Source organism: Candoia aspera, chromosome 6, assembly GCF_035149785.1.
Source record: "Candoia aspera isolate rCanAsp1 chromosome 6, rCanAsp1.hap2, whole genome shotgun sequence".
NCBI lineage: Eukaryota > Metazoa > Chordata > Lepidosauria > Squamata > Boidae > Candoia > Candoia aspera.
The window spans coordinates 65,337,429-65,353,033 of record NC_086158.1 but is presented as its reverse complement, the minus strand read 5'-3'; the positions used below and the strand labels follow the sequence as shown (position 1 = coordinate 65,353,033).

General features: G+C 42.0%; 1 protein-coding gene across 4 annotated transcripts in view; it reads right to left on the bottom strand.

Annotated features, from left to right (window-relative positions):
• DOCK1 (dedicator of cytokinesis 1) overlaps nt 1-15,605 on the bottom strand; it is a 489,239-nt gene that overhangs the window by 404,016 nt on the left and 69,618 nt on the right. For all 4 annotated transcript variants that reach the window (XM_063307343.1, XM_063307344.1, XM_063307341.1 and 1 more), the window contains exons 3-4: nt 1,505-1,545; nt 422-477 (exon numbers count right to left, since the gene is read on the bottom strand). In XM_063307343.1, the coding sequence (XP_063163413.1) occupies nt 422-477; nt 1,505-1,545 (97 nt within the window). The remainder of the gene's footprint in view (nt 1-421; nt 478-1,504; nt 1,546-15,605) is intronic.

The following is a 15,605-nucleotide window of genomic DNA, read 5'->3' as shown; positions in this document are numbered from 1 at the left end:
TCAATACTTCCCATATAAATATACAAACTAAAAAGCAGTCTCATAAACATCAACATTTGTTGTACATAGGATTTTAGAGAATATCAACTAGGGGAACTAAACTTTCACACTGATGCTTTTACTCAGGTAATTATTTTAAAAACACTAATCCTAGGGGGGGAAAATGCAAGTCCCTCCTTGTGGGGGGAGATAGGCGGTGTTAAAAATTTGATAAAATAAATAAAAATAAAATAAATAAATAAGTCAGACTGTTGATGTCTCTCATTATTTCTCCTGTCTTTTGGTCATCATGTTATTCAAAATTAGAAAATAAATTTCAGGCTTCATTTTTTCTGCACACTCATATCTATTTTAATATATACAAAAAACCCATCATATAACTGATATTTCCACCTGTTTTTTTTAAAGCTCCAAAACTCACCCTTTTCCTTCGACTATTGCTTCTTTAAGTTGTATATAGGAAGCAGGAAAGATGCCCTTTTAAACAGGAAAAATAAATTTATTGCTATTTGTTTACCATATGTCCAATATACTTTATAATCACAATTTATTTTCCAGTGATTGATTTTAAATTACAATTACCACCAGACCAATTGGCAGAGGTAAGAATAAATATAATCTGAAATACCTGGAGAACCTCAAATTGGATCATTCTATTATAAGTGTTTGTCTAGGTTTATCTTATTATACTATCTTCCTAAATTTTGGATTATCTACGAAAAGCATTCATTAACTTAAAAAAAAACCCAACCTTACTGATACTTTGCTCATGATTCTGAAGAATGTTTCACTAATGACAATCAGTTTACATGATCAGGAGCTATTAACATTTCTGCTCCGAAGAATTTGTGGTAATCCTGAACAATGAGGCCAAACAAGCCTTGCATTCTACTCCATCAACTTTCCTCCTCCAATGCATGTAGGGAAAGAGTTTGGAATTTTATTTCCATTTTAGGCTACCTACCGATGAATTGATGCACTGTAACACTGAACAATAGTTTATATCACATTGACAAACCTTAGTTCCATATACTCTGCTTCCTTCTCCTTATAAACTATGGGTAAGTTGTCAACTTCTAATGCATTTTAATAATTATCCTATTTAGGAAGGATGCAATTTCAATTAAACATGTTCATTTATATTGGAATCCAGAATTTTTAAAGCAAAAACGTAAGTACAAATGAAGGCTCCTTACAAACTTTTTGTAAGGAGAGATATAAAATAAAATGAATCTACCTACTTCTTTTCAAGAAGTAAATTCAACAAATCCATATTGTTATTTGTTTGAAAAAAGTAGTGTTATAATCAACAGCATCAGCCAATTAAAACTTTTATTTCATCAACATTTCTGCTTTATCTAAGAAGTTTCAAACTATAATTTATTTATTTATTTGTCATATTTCTTTACTGCCCAACTCGTATTATAATGAAATCACTTAGGAGGTTACTAATGCTGAAGCTTTTAAAAAAGTGACATCATTAATACAGAAACAAAATACTTACTTTTTTTGATTTTTTCCTTAAAGTATAACCTCTGTACCAACCTAAAAGATAAAATGTCTTAATAAGCTTTTACAAAGCAATTGGAAGGTAAGAAGGCCGAGAGTCACCACAGAACTTCATGTAAACAGATCTATTATCATTCATAAATGTTATGTATCTTTGAAATATAAGAGCACCTACCCAGTTACTAATTTTCTGCTTTCTGATCTCTTACTGAAAAATTATAGGTTGACAAGTATCTGACAAAATTCCTTTATTATAGTTTAAATTATTCAACATAAATCATAGGAAAAGGATTAAACCTCACCTCTCCATGGGCAATAATCCTCATTACCCACCATGTGCTTACAATCTAGTAGAAAACTAAAGAGGGTGCTATATGTTATGGATTAATTTACCAGGTAATATGTCCCTAAAACATCATATAATTTCAGAGTTCCTCATATATCTTTATTGAATAAATAGATAAAATTCAGGATCACAATTCTAAAAAATAACCCAACAATAACAATGTTCTAACTTTGTGAAGTCTTCAGATACGTTTATCTGTAAGCAAAATTTTAGGATTTTTAAAAAAATCACTAAATACTAATGTTTATCCTTTGTACCACTGCCAAATTTGGGGTGAAGGGGGGGTGACATTTAGCTGGCACTTTCTAGGTCTTCCCAGAAAAGGTTGGTATGAGCTAAGGAACTTTAAGCCTTGTATTCCATGAAAGAATATGTAACATTTTCCATCATATCTTAGACTGAAAGTTCCACAGCAATTTTCCCCAAACTAGATTCCTCCCTTCAGCAAAGGATCGTTACCTTGTCGTGGTGCTGGAGCTTGAGCACCTCAATGATGCCATGAGCTAAACTGTGAAGGGCCACCCAAGACAGGAAGGTCATGACAGAGAGGTCAGACTAAATGCGATCCCTGGGGAAGGTAATGGCAACCCACCCCAGTATTCTTGCCATGAAAACTAAATGGATCAGTACAACCAGAGATATGTCGGTATACCATCGGAAGATGAGACCCCCAGGTCGGAAGATGGTCAAAATGCTACTGGGGAGGAACAGAGGATGAGTTCAACTAGCCCCAGACGTGACGACGCAGCTAGCTCAAAGCCGAAAGGACAGCTAGCGGCCGACAGTGCTGGTGGTGAACAGCGAATCCAATGTTCTAAGGATCAACACACCATTGGAACCTGGAATGTAAGATCTATGAGCCAGGGCAAATTGGATGTGGTTATTGCTGAGATGTCAAGATTAAAGATAGACATTTTGGGCATCAGTGAACTGAAATGGACTGGAATGGGCCACTGCACATCAAATGACCACCAGATCTACTACTGTGGACAAGAGGACACAGAAGAAACGGAGTAGCCTTCATAATTAATAGTAAAGTGGCTAAAGCAGTGCTTGGATACAATCCAAAAAAACGACAGAATGATCTCAATTCGAATTCAGGGCAAGCCATCTAACATCACAGTGATCCAAATATACGCCCCAACCACAAATGCTGAAGAAGCTGAAGTAGAGCAGTTCTATGAGGATCTGCAGCACCTACTGGACAACACGCCTAAAAGAGATGTTATTTTCATCACAGGAGACTGGAATGCTAAGGTGGGCAGTCAAATGACACCTGGAATTACAGGTAAGTATGGCCTGGGAGAACAAAACGAAGCAGGACATAGGCTGATAGAATTTTGCCAAGACAATTCACTCTGCATAACAAACACCCTCTTCCAACAACCTAAGAGATGGCTTTATACATGGACTTCACCAGATGGACAACACCGAAATCAGATTGACTACATCCTTTGCAGCCAAAGGTGGCGGACAACTATACAGTCGGTAAAAACAAGACCTGGAGCTGACTGTAGTTCAGATCATGAACTTCTTCTTGCACAATTTAGGATCAGACTAAAGAGATTAGGGAAGACCCACAGATCAGCTAGATATAAGCTCACTAATATTCCTAAGGAATGTGCAGTGGAGGTGAAGAATCGATTTAAGGGACTGGACTTAGTAGATAGGGTCCCGGAAGAACTATGGACAGAGGTTCGCAGCATTGTACAGGAGGCGGCAACAAAATACATCCCAAAGAAAGAGAAAACCAAGAAGGCAAAATGGCTGTCTGCTGAGACACTAGAAGTAGCCCAAGAAAGAAGGAAAGCAAAAGGCAACAGTGACAGGGGGAGATATGCCCAATTAAATGCAAAATTCCAGAGGTTAGCCAGAAGAGATAAGGAATTATTTTTAAACAAGCAATGCGCGGAAGTGGAAGAAGACAATAGAATAGGAAGGACAAGAGACCTCTTCCAGAAAATTAGAAACATTGGAGGTAAATTCCAGGCAAAAATGGGTATGATCAAAAACAAAGATGGCAAGGACCTAACAGAAGAAGAAGAGATCAAGAAAAGGTGGCAAGAATATACGGAAGACCTGTATAGGAAAGATAACAATATCGGGGATAGCTTTGACGGTGTGGTCAGGGAGCTAGAGCCAGACATCCTGAAGAGTGAGGTTGAGTGGGCCTTAAGAAGCATTGCTAATAACAAGGCAGCAGGAGATGACGGCATCCCAGCTGAACTGTTCAAAATCTTGCAAGATGATGCTGTCAAGGTAATGCATGCTATATGCCAGCAAATTTGGAAAACACAAGAATGGCCATCAGACTGGAAAAAATCAACTTATATCCCCATACCAAAAAAGGGAAACACTAAAGAATGTTCAAACTATCGAACAGTGGCACTCATTTCACATACCAATAAGGTAATGCTCAAGATCCTGCAAGGTAGACTTCAGCAATTCATGGACCGAGAATTGCCAGATGTACAAGCTGGGTTTAGAAAAGGCAGAGGAACTAGAGACCAAATTGCCAATATCCGCTGGATAATGGAAAAAGCCAGGGAGTTTCAGAAAAACATCTATTTCTGTTTTATTGACTATTCTAAAGCCTTTGACTGTGTGGACCACAACAAATTGTGGCAAGTTCTTAGTGGTATGGGGATACCAAGTCATCTTGTATGCCTCCTGAAGAATCTGTATAACAACCAAGTAGCAACAGTAAGAACAGACCACGGAACAATGGACTGGTTTAAGATTGGGAAAGGAGTACGGCAGGGCTGTATACTCTCACCCTACCTATTCAACTTGTATGCAGAACACATCATGCGACAAGCTGGCCTTGAGGAATCCAAGGCTGGAGTTAAAATCGCTGGAAGAAACATTAACAATCTCAGATATGCAGATGATACCACTTTGATGGCTGAAAGCAAAGAGGAACTGAGGAGCCTTATGATGAAGGTGAAAGAAGAAAGTGCAAAAGCTGGCTTGCAGCTAAACCTCAACAAAACCAAGATGATGGCAACCAGCTTGATTGATAACTGGCAAATAGAGGGAGAAAATGTAGAAGCAGTGAAAGACTTTGTATTCCTAGGTGCGAAGATTACTGCAGATGCTGACTGCAGTCAGGAAATCAGAAGACGTTTAATCCTTGGGAGAAGAGCAATGACAAATCTCGATAAAATAGTTAAGAGCGGAGACATCACACTGACAACAAAGGCCCGCATAGTTAAAGCAATGGTGTTCCCCGTAGTTACATATGGCTGTGAGAGCTGGACCATAAGGAAGGCTGAGAGAAGGAAGATGGATGCTTTTGAACTGTGGTGTTGGAGGAAAATTCTGGGAGTGCCTTGGACTGCAAGAAGATCAAACCAGTCCGTACTCCAGGAAATAAAGCCAGACTGCTCACTTGAGGGAATGATATTAAAGGCAAAACTGAAATATTTTGGCCACATAATGAGAAGACAGGACACCCTGGAGAAGATGCTGATGCTAGGGAGAGTGGAAGGCAAAAGGAAGAGGGGCCGACCAAGGGCAAGATGGATGGATGATATTCTAGAGGTGACGGACTTGTCCCTGTGGGAGCTGGGGGTGTTGACGACCGACAGGAAGCTCTGGCGTGGGCTGGTCCATGAGGTCACGAAGAGTCGGAAGCGACTAAACGAATAAACAACAACAGATTCCTCCATATATTGTAGGCTACATATCCCTTTAATTCCAATATGGAGAAATCCAGATTAGGAAGATTGTCCTAGATTTTCCTATACAAGTACTTTCTCAATCTGAAGAAAGAACAGACCACCGGGATGAGTATCTATTCAGAATATTATATGCTTTATTTTAACACTGTTTCAGTGTGACTGTTCCACACCTTGAACATTAACATCTACAGAAGACTTCTACTTATTTCTCGTTAGATGGACATTTCCACTGACATTAAAACGAAGTATAAACCATTTGAGACTACTCCATTCACATGAAGGAGATGCAATGCCCTATCATACTTGAGTAACTATACCCTATACAGAGGAATAACACCTGAAAAACATTATTGTTTATAGCAAATTATTTAAAACCTAGACAAGTTGGATACTGAAATAGTTTGCACAAACATACTTAGGTGTGATACCCGATCGAGCCTCAATTCTAGCTCTCTTCATATCCCTCTGCGTGGATAAAGGCCTTTCCCTCCTCCAATTTTAATTCTACAGTGGTACCTATAGGATATTTTTCAGATTGTCCTCACTGACTATCTATTGTAGTGTAAGTATTTCAGCTTATCAAAACATTTCTCACATTTGTGAAAGCAATACGCTATGCCAGAGAAACAAAGTGGTAATGTCTCGTTCACTGTGTCCCAGTCTGCAACACATCTGCAAGTGATCAGCATCATGTGTTTTTATTGCTAACAAGCCCATTCTGGTTTAGGATGACTATTTAATTAAAAAAATAAAATAAAATCTCCCAAACGATAAACATTCAGGATGATGGTGCTATGTCAGACAAATTGGGAGAGATCTTTCACACAAAATATATCCAATTCAGCACAGAATTGGCAAGAAACTTTGCACTGTAAACTGTTATATATGGAGTCCTTGGTGCTCTCTGAGCCGTGTTGTTTTCTTGCAGACGTTTCATTGCCAGACTAGGCAACATCTTCAGTGCAACCACATCTGCAAGAAAACAACAAGGCTCAGAGAGCACCAAGGACTCCACAGTTCAACCCTGAGCTACAAATATTCACTTCAATTGGTACTGTTATATATGTCAGGCTCATGTTGAGCCAGGGGGTTGGGGGTTCAAACAAATGAGGGATTTTTCTACTTGGGACCCATTCTGTAATCATTGCTATAGCTTTTGGAATTTGCTTGCTGCTTCATTTCCATATTTTCCCTCTATCTCTTTTATCCTTTCATCTTTTCCCTCCCTTTATTTCTCTTTTCATTTTCTTCTCTTTCCTTTATTCCTTTCTTACTGGTTGCTTCTTTATAGGCATTCCACATTTAATATGTTGTTTTCGGTTCTCTCCATCCTTTCTTTTATTGCCACTCACTGAGCCTGGCTACTGTACTATTGCAGGTGGAAGGCAAATAGAGAAGGAAGAACTTTCTTCTGTAATCTAAGGGTTATCTTAAAAAACAAAAAAATCAACTTGGAGCAGTCTAACAAGAGGGCTGCTATTAAAATAAAATGGACAAGTTACACTTCACCTGAAAATATATATATTCTTTCTGATATATTAAGGAATATGATCAAAATTGCTCATATAAATCCTTATATGAACCAAAAATGTACTACCTACAGTACAGATCACTTCACAGTAATTGGTGATATTATGGTTGGATGCATAGAACAATTATATGTAGCCTTAATAAATAGTGGTTTAATGTGACACATATCCCAGCATATGAGAAGGGATTAATCATTACCATATTGTTAGAATAGTATCTTAGTCTAATAATAAACGCCTTCTTTCTCACAGAAAAGCTCCTACTGCTATCAATGAATGGGTCTTTCCAAAGGCTAACATACTGGTCATCAGAATTAACTGGAAGTAGAGCCCAGGAAGAACGTATTTTCTCTTCCCACAGCCCTAGATTGCCCTTCTTCTATTTCATAGTTGCAATCTATAAGTGGGGAAAAAAAGCTGCCTGCAGAATTAAACCACAAATCAATATCACATAGAAACTGAGCCATAGTTTCTACAATATGTATCTATATCTATATAAATTAATCAGTTCAAAAAGCTCACATGGGCATTATAAATCATAAGGTAATGGGAACTGTATACATGATTCAACTATGTAAATAGAAAGGTACATCCAACCAGTGACTGAAGCAAGTAACTAAATATCTTACCTTAGTAAAAGGTGAGATAATAATTTATTATGGTAAATAACCAGTGTACTACTTATTATAAGCCAATATCAATTTCAATTTTGCATACAGATGATTTTTAAAGGAGGACATCACTTACCCATAGCCTTGTAATGTGTTTACTCCCATACTGGGATTTTGATTCCATTTTTCCAAGTGATTAAACACACACACATATTTATTATACACTATACACTATACACTATACACTATACACTATACACTATACTATACTATACTATACTATACTATACTATACTATACTATACTATACTATACTATATTATATTATATTATATTATATTATATTATATTATATTATATTATATTATATTATATTATTATAAATGACTGACATTCAACCGGTTAATTCTCACCAAGCTGAATTACTAAAATAACTCATCTCCTTGACAGTAAAGTATGTGTAGGCTTCACAGAACCATGCTATTCATAATTTCACTAAACATAATTTAAAATAATTCCTAATGTATTCAACTGGGATAAACCTTTAGCATGAGCATTTTCTCAAGTGCTGAGATCTTGAAAAGCATAATTAACCAAAATTAATGGCCATAATTTTCCTGCTGTAAGCATATTTCATTATTTTCTAAATATTTAGTTTTTAGATATTATTTAGGTGTGCAGCAGGCAAAAATGTACAAAAAATATTAAAAAATGAGATTCCTTCTTAAAGATCAGTTGATGCCACTGCTGAGAAGACAAAAAAACCACTGCATGCATGTATTGTTGTCTAGATAGGAAAATGTTTTTGTGAATAAGTTTATCATCTTGATTAAAAGCCATATGGTAAAGTTGACTTACAATATTAATTCATTAACAAGTCAATAAAAAGGAAATTAAATCTTAGATGATTAAGAACATTAATGTTAGGTAGAATTACCAAATATGATTAAGATTCTCCAAAAACTACCAACCAGTAGATCCATTACTATCAAGCTATTCTATCGTATTTTATCAACTATCACACCCCTTGACAAGTAATATCCATACACCAGACACTTAGATCAGATACCATGCCGATGAGCTTTAACAAAAGCTGCATTATTTGTCTAGGTCAAATGAAGGTTTCTAGTGCTTGATCTGAAGAAAAAAAAAAAACTTCTCTAAGATGCATAAATGGCTGTTTCCTAAATAAACTTTTTAACTTAGTAACATTTATTACTTTAATTCAAAATCCTCATAAGGTAATAAATATCACTATATTTAAAAGCTTATTTAGGAAACAGCCATTTCTTCTTCTTTTTAACTAATGCATTTAACGCTTATTTCATGGGGTTGTTTTTACACTTTGGTATTTTTATGCTAAAACTTGTATTGCAGGCATTATGCACTACACAGAAATGAATTAGGAATGCTTATCAGATTAGCAAATTTAATTCCACAATAAGCATAAATAGATTAATGTAGCAAAATTCTGAACAATTTATGATTTCATTATTATCAGGCCTCTGAATGATGTAATATGTATAAATTACAATATAAAGCTCCACCTAATTATGAAAAGAAAACAGTTCTGTAAATAGTGCAAAATACACCCATCCCTCCCAAAGCCAAGACCTGTCATGTTCGCCGTTTCAATGTCTTTGATACATCGTAACGTTTCGCATGTCATTAGCTGGATGCGTGTTTCATCTTTCACGGGAGGATGGGAGTGTTTATCTCTTGGCTTTGCTTTTGGAATGTGTTTGTGTTATCTGCTATGTTCAAGGTTACTTTCCCAGGCTAGCTGGTCTGAAGATTGCCAGCACCTGGGGACGGGCGGGGCTGTTGCCAGGGAGGCGGGGTACGTTCGCACCGAGGGTTTTAAGTTTGTATTTGGCGCGCTTTTGCTCATTCTCAGCTTTCTCTGTATTTGCCCTAAGTTCCCTAATAAATCAGATCTCATTTAGCTACCTCTTGTGAGTCTGAGTATTTGGGCTGGGCAATCATTACATAAAGCTGAGATCCTAAGATCCCAACTCCGCTGGCCCCTTTCCAGGAGAGGGCAAGTTGTCTAACCCTGTGAGGGAGAGCGCCAGCGATGACCGAACCCGATATCGTGCTGATGGAAGAAGGGGAGCCGGACTCGACCGTGATGCGCCCCGACCGACCTCCCCAAATGGGGGAGCTATCAGCTATCTTGGAGGAAGCGAGCTCTGAGTCGGAGGGCGAAGCTGGGGGCATGAAAACTGCACCAGAAACTACCGTGACCACCCCGGGTGAGCTGGTCACCTGGGATGAAACCCAAGGGGATGTCTCGGTTGCGGGGTGTCCGTCCTGGAGGCAGAGGTACCCACTGTCCCCTACAGTGATCCAGGTGCAGCCAAAAGAGGGCTCTCCCACCCCGGACAGTATCTGGGTATTGGAGTCGAAAATGGACTCGTTAGAAACGATCCTGAAACAGATGAGTCTGGACCTGAGTTCGTTGAAAGAAACCCGGGAAGGGTCAAGCCAACGGCATTCGACCCCTTCGTCCCATGGACAGTCCCCGGAGCAGAGACGGATGGCCCATCCGCGGGAAGGGGAACAGGCTGTCCGGGTGGAAGTAGCTTCACCGCCCGGGCGGCCGCCCCCAGCCCCCGCGCCGCGGCCGGCCAGGGAAGCGCAACCCATAGAGGCCCCAGTGGCAGGGCGCAGCCCGTCGGCGGGCAGGATGAGAGACTTCCCTGTCAAGTTTGATGGGGATCCGACAAAACTCTCATTTTTCCTGACAAATGCTAAAGCATACATGGAAGAATGGGGGTCGTTTTTTCGATCGGAAAAAGCAAAGATCATCACCATTGCCACCAAACTGAAAGGGAGGGCGGCAGACTGGTATGTCCAGATGTGCCAGTCGGAAGCGCCCGAGCTGGAGAAATTCAACGAGTTCCTCTGGGCTTTAAGGCAGCACTTTGAGGATCCCCTGGCAAAAGAGAGGGCGAAGTGGGCTTTGAAGGAACTCAAGCAGGGATCGAGATCCGTGGCTGATTACGCGCTGGAATTTAAGGCGCTGTCTGGGAAAGTGGATGACTGGTCCCAAGCCACCATCATCGAGTTATTCAAGGATGGCCTGAACACTGAGGTGCTGTGCTGGTCCCTGGGGAGAGACGACCCATATACTTTGTACGAGTGGATCCAGCTCGCGGGCAGGGCTGAGCATGCCCATGAGGTGTTCGCCCATCGGAGAACCGCGAAATCGGGGCGAGAGCTGAAACCCAGTCGCCCACCGAGCGCCGGGGGACGACCAGGACAAAGAGCCTGGGAAGAGGAGCGAGAAAAGCGGTATGCAAAAGGGCAGTGTCTGCGATGTGGCAAGGAGGGGCATCGCATGGCGGCGTGCCCGAAGGCAAAGGGAGAAGAACGGCTGGGGAAGCCGCCGGCGAAGTCCCCTTCCCTGCCGAGGAAACAGAAAGCCGCGGTGGCGGAAAGTGAGGGAGACAGTGTGCCGTTCTACGAGGATGAGGGGGAGCCCGAAATACTGCAGCCGGCGGGAAACGGCAGCCACCTGCTTTAAAGGGCGCTGCAGGGCAGGTGGTGGAAGAAGGGCGCAAGCCTACCTCGGTGAGTGGCAGTTACCGTATTCTCACGGTGAAGTTAAAGTTGGGCTCCCAATCCAAGACTGTAGAAGTATGGGCCATGATTGATTCGGGGTGCTCCAGGTGTTTGATGCACCCCGATGTGGTAGCGGCTTTGGAGCTACCCACATTCCCCCTGCAACAACCCATCGCCTTTACACAGCTGGATGGGTCCATGGCAGGTGGCAAACCGGTCACCCATTTCACAGGACGAGTAGCCTTGCAGCTGGGCAGCCATCGGGAAGGGTTATCCTTTGTAGTGGCTCCGGTGGGAGGACCCTTTGTGGTTTTGGGGGTGCCTTGGTTGGTTCAGCAGAATCCTCAGATAAACTGGGTTTATCGGACTATCACTTTTAAGGATGGATTTTATCAAGCGCCAGAAGGGAAGGGGACCCCAGAGGAGGTGGTAGGGGTAGCGGCAGCTGCGACTCCGCATTGCCCGGCCCCTCCTTTGGAAGGTTTGCCGTTTGAGTACCAGATGTTTGCTGATGTGTTTGGCGAGAAGGAAGCGGATCAATTGCCCCCTCATCGGAAAACGGATTGTGGCATTGAGCTGGTGCCCAACACCCAATTGCCCAAGCCAAAAATCTATTCCATGACGCAAAAGGAATTGACTTTGCTGAGGGACTTTGTGGACAAAAACTTGGCACGGGGGTTTATTGAGCCAGCTAATTCGCCGGTGGGGGCACCGGTTCTCTTCCGCCCAAAGAAGGATGGAACATTAAGACTCTGTACAGATTTCCGTGAGTTAAATGCAGTCTCAATTTCCAACATATACCCTTTGCCTTTGATCAAAGACATGTTGTCACATCTGGCGAAAGGAAAAATCTTCTCTAAACTTGATTTAAGAGAAGCCTATTACCGTGTACGGATCAAGGAGGGCGATGAGTGGAAAACGGCATTTAATTGCCCGTTGGGTGCCTTCCAGTATAAGGTGTTGCCTTTTGGCCTGGCTGGGGCTCCTGGGGTATTTATGCAATTGATCAATGAAGTACTCCATGAGCATCTGTTTAAAGGGGTATTGGTGTATTTGGATGATGTATTGATTTATACTGAAACTATGGAGGAACATGTCTCTCTGGTAAAAAGGGTGCTGAGCAAACTCAGAAAAGCAGAATTGTATGCCAAACTGTCTAAATGTGCCTTTCACCAGACGCAAATTGACTATTTGGGGTATAGAATTTCAGATAAGGGCATTGAAATGGACCCTGCTAAGGTACAAGCTATCGTGGACTGGGAACGTCCCCGTACCCGCAGGCAACTTCAAAGTTTCCTGGGGTTCAGTAATTACTACAGATTATTCATAAGGGGGTTCGCTGAAATTGCCTTGCCACTGACAGAATTACTTCGGACCAAAGGTCTTGGGGATACTCGACGAGTAAAGAATCCAGGGGCGCTGCTGCGCTGGACGCCTGCCTATCAAGCGGCATTCGAACAGCTCAAAGCGGCGTTTACCAAAGAGCCAATTCTACAACACCCTGACCCCTCTAAACCTTTTGTGGTTCAGGCTGATGCCTCCGATTACTCCATTGGGGCATTATTAATGCAAGCTGATGGGGACGGGTGCCTCAAGCCATGTGCCTACCTGTCCCACAAGTTCTCTGAGACTGAAAGGCGTTGGCATGTGTGGGAGAAGGAGGCATTCGCAGTGAAAGCAGCATTAGAAACTTGGCGGCATTTGTTAGAGGGGGCCAATCACCCTTTCGAGGTGTGGACGGACCATAAGAACTTGGAAGCTCTCAGTACTCCTCGGAAATTGAGCCCAAAACAAGTTCGTTGGGCTCAATTCTTCAATCGGTTTAATTTCCAATTGAAGTTTATTCCGGGGAAAAAGAATTTCTTGGCTGACGCATTGTCACGACAACCCCAGGACTCCGGTGCAGCGCCAGAAGTGGTCAGCACCCTGTGGACAGCGCCCCAATTGGGTATGCAGGCTGTGACGCGCAGCCAAACGCGAGCGCAACAGCCAACCGCTGCGGACCCTGGGCAGCCGACTGCTTTGTCAATTCCTTCCCAGTTGCAACAAAAGTTTCTAAAAGAGTTGAAAACTGATACTTGGTTGCTCGCAAACAAAGACAATGTTACTTTTGATCGGGGTTTTGCTTGGAAATCTAACCGTCTTTATGTCCCTGAGAAGTTAAGAAAAGACGTGTTGCTCCGTGCACACGATGACAAAGTAGCGGGACATTTCGGGTTCGTGAAAACCCTGCACCTCGTTCGTAGGCAGTTCTGGTGGCCCACGTTACGCAAAGACGTCAAGGAGTATGTCGCCTCTTGTTCTGTCTGCGCTATGTCAAAGCGTAAGGTGGGTAAACCTCAGGGGCTGCTGCAACCTATGGCTACCCCAGCTTGCCCTTGGGATGAAATTTCTATGGACTTTATTGTGGAGTTACCACCCAGTCAACGAAAAACTGTGATTTGGGTGGTCAAAGACTATTTCTCGAAACAAGCCCATTTCATCCCCTGCGTGTCCATTCCTTCGGTGCGTCAATTGGCCCGCCTGTTCCTAGTACACGTGTACAGGTTACACGGATGTCCCTCTCGCTTGATTTCGGACAGGGGCACACAATTCACTTCGCAATTTTGGCGAGCGTTCCTCAAACTTCTAGGAACGAAGCAAGCCCTGTCCACGGCGTGGCATCCACAGACGGACGGAGCCACAGAGGCTTTAAATTCTACGCTAGAGCAGTACCTTCGGGCTTTTGTGAACTACCAGCAAGACAACTGGGTGGACCTCCTCCCTTTTGCAGAAGTTGCTTACAACAATGCTGTGCATCAAAGTACAGGTCAAACCCCATTTCGTGTTGCACAAGGCAGAGACTTTGTACCCATCCCAGATTTACCACAACCTTCTGGTGGGTCAACCTCGCCAGGGGATTGGTCTACGCAACTTGCAGACTCTTGGCCGGTGATTCAAAAAGCATTGGCTGATGCCCAATTGGATTACAAACATTATGCTGATCTGAAACGTTCCCATCAGCCTGCCTTCCAAGTCGGTGACTTAGTCTATCTATCCACTAAGTTCATTAAGTCATCACAACCTTCTAAGAAATTGGCACCTAAGTTTGTGGGTCCTTTCCCCATTACCGCTCAAATTAACCCTGTGACTTTTAAACTTGACTTACCGCATAATCTAAAACGCTTACACCCTGTTTTTCATTGCAGCTTGCTCAAACCGACTATTCGTTCTGACCGCTGGCATGACCAACCTCCACCTCCAACCCCCATCATGATTGACGGTCAACAGCACTTTGAAGTTAAAGAAATTTTAGATTCTAGACGCCTTCGCAATACTCTGCAGTACTTAGTTCGTTGGAAGCATTTCCCTCATCCGGAATGGGTCGCTGCCTCTGATGTGGCTTCTCCTATCCTAGTTGCCCGTTTCCATTCGGCTTATCCCACTAAGCCAGGTCCCTAAGTTTGTTTTTGGGGAGGCGATATGTCATGTTCGCCGTTTCAATGTCTTTGATACATTGTAACGTTTCGCATGTCATTAGCTGGATGCGTGTTTCATCTTTCACGGGAGGATGGGAGTGTTTATCTCTTGGCTTTGCTTTTGGAATGTGTTTGTGTTATCTGCTATGTTCAAGGTTACTTTCCCAGGCTAGCTGGTCTGAAGATTGCCAGCACCTGGGGACGGGCGGGGCTGTTGCCAGGGAGGCGGGGTACGTTCGCACCGAGGGTTTTAAGTTTGTATTTGGCGCGCTTTTGCTCATTCTCAGCTTTCTCTGTATTTGCCCTAAGTTCCCTAATAAATCAGATCTCATTTAGCTACCTCTTGTGAGTCTGAGTATTTGGGCTGGGCAATCATTACAAGACCCAAAAGGGCAATACTTTTTCAGAAAATAGCAGACACTACTTTAATGTCCTAGATTGCACAATATTCAGGAAGCCAAATCTTCAAGCACACCTTAATAATAGGGGACATTTTTTTCTTTGCTTTAGAGAAGTTCAGATGTTGCACAGTGATGTCTTGAAACACTTGATACCTGACAACGTCTGTAAGACTGAAGGAAAGCTTTCCCACTTCCTTAACAGCCAATACAAATATGACTGTAGTTAGATTTACCACACAAATAGTCTACTCATCTTCCTTAACACAGAGAAGAAGGGAATTCTGAGTATTTCCTCTCAACCCAAATTGTTCACTCACACAAGCAAAGATTAAAATAGTTAAACTGGTTGTAGTAATGCTTCCATAGACTATGCAGAGCAGTCAAACAACGCGGAAAGGGATCTATTTGCAGATAACTCCACATCAAATACGGGAGAACAGATGAGAAATATAAAAACATTAAAAAAGAAAACTGGTCAATGAATTCACTTCCACTTGTTTT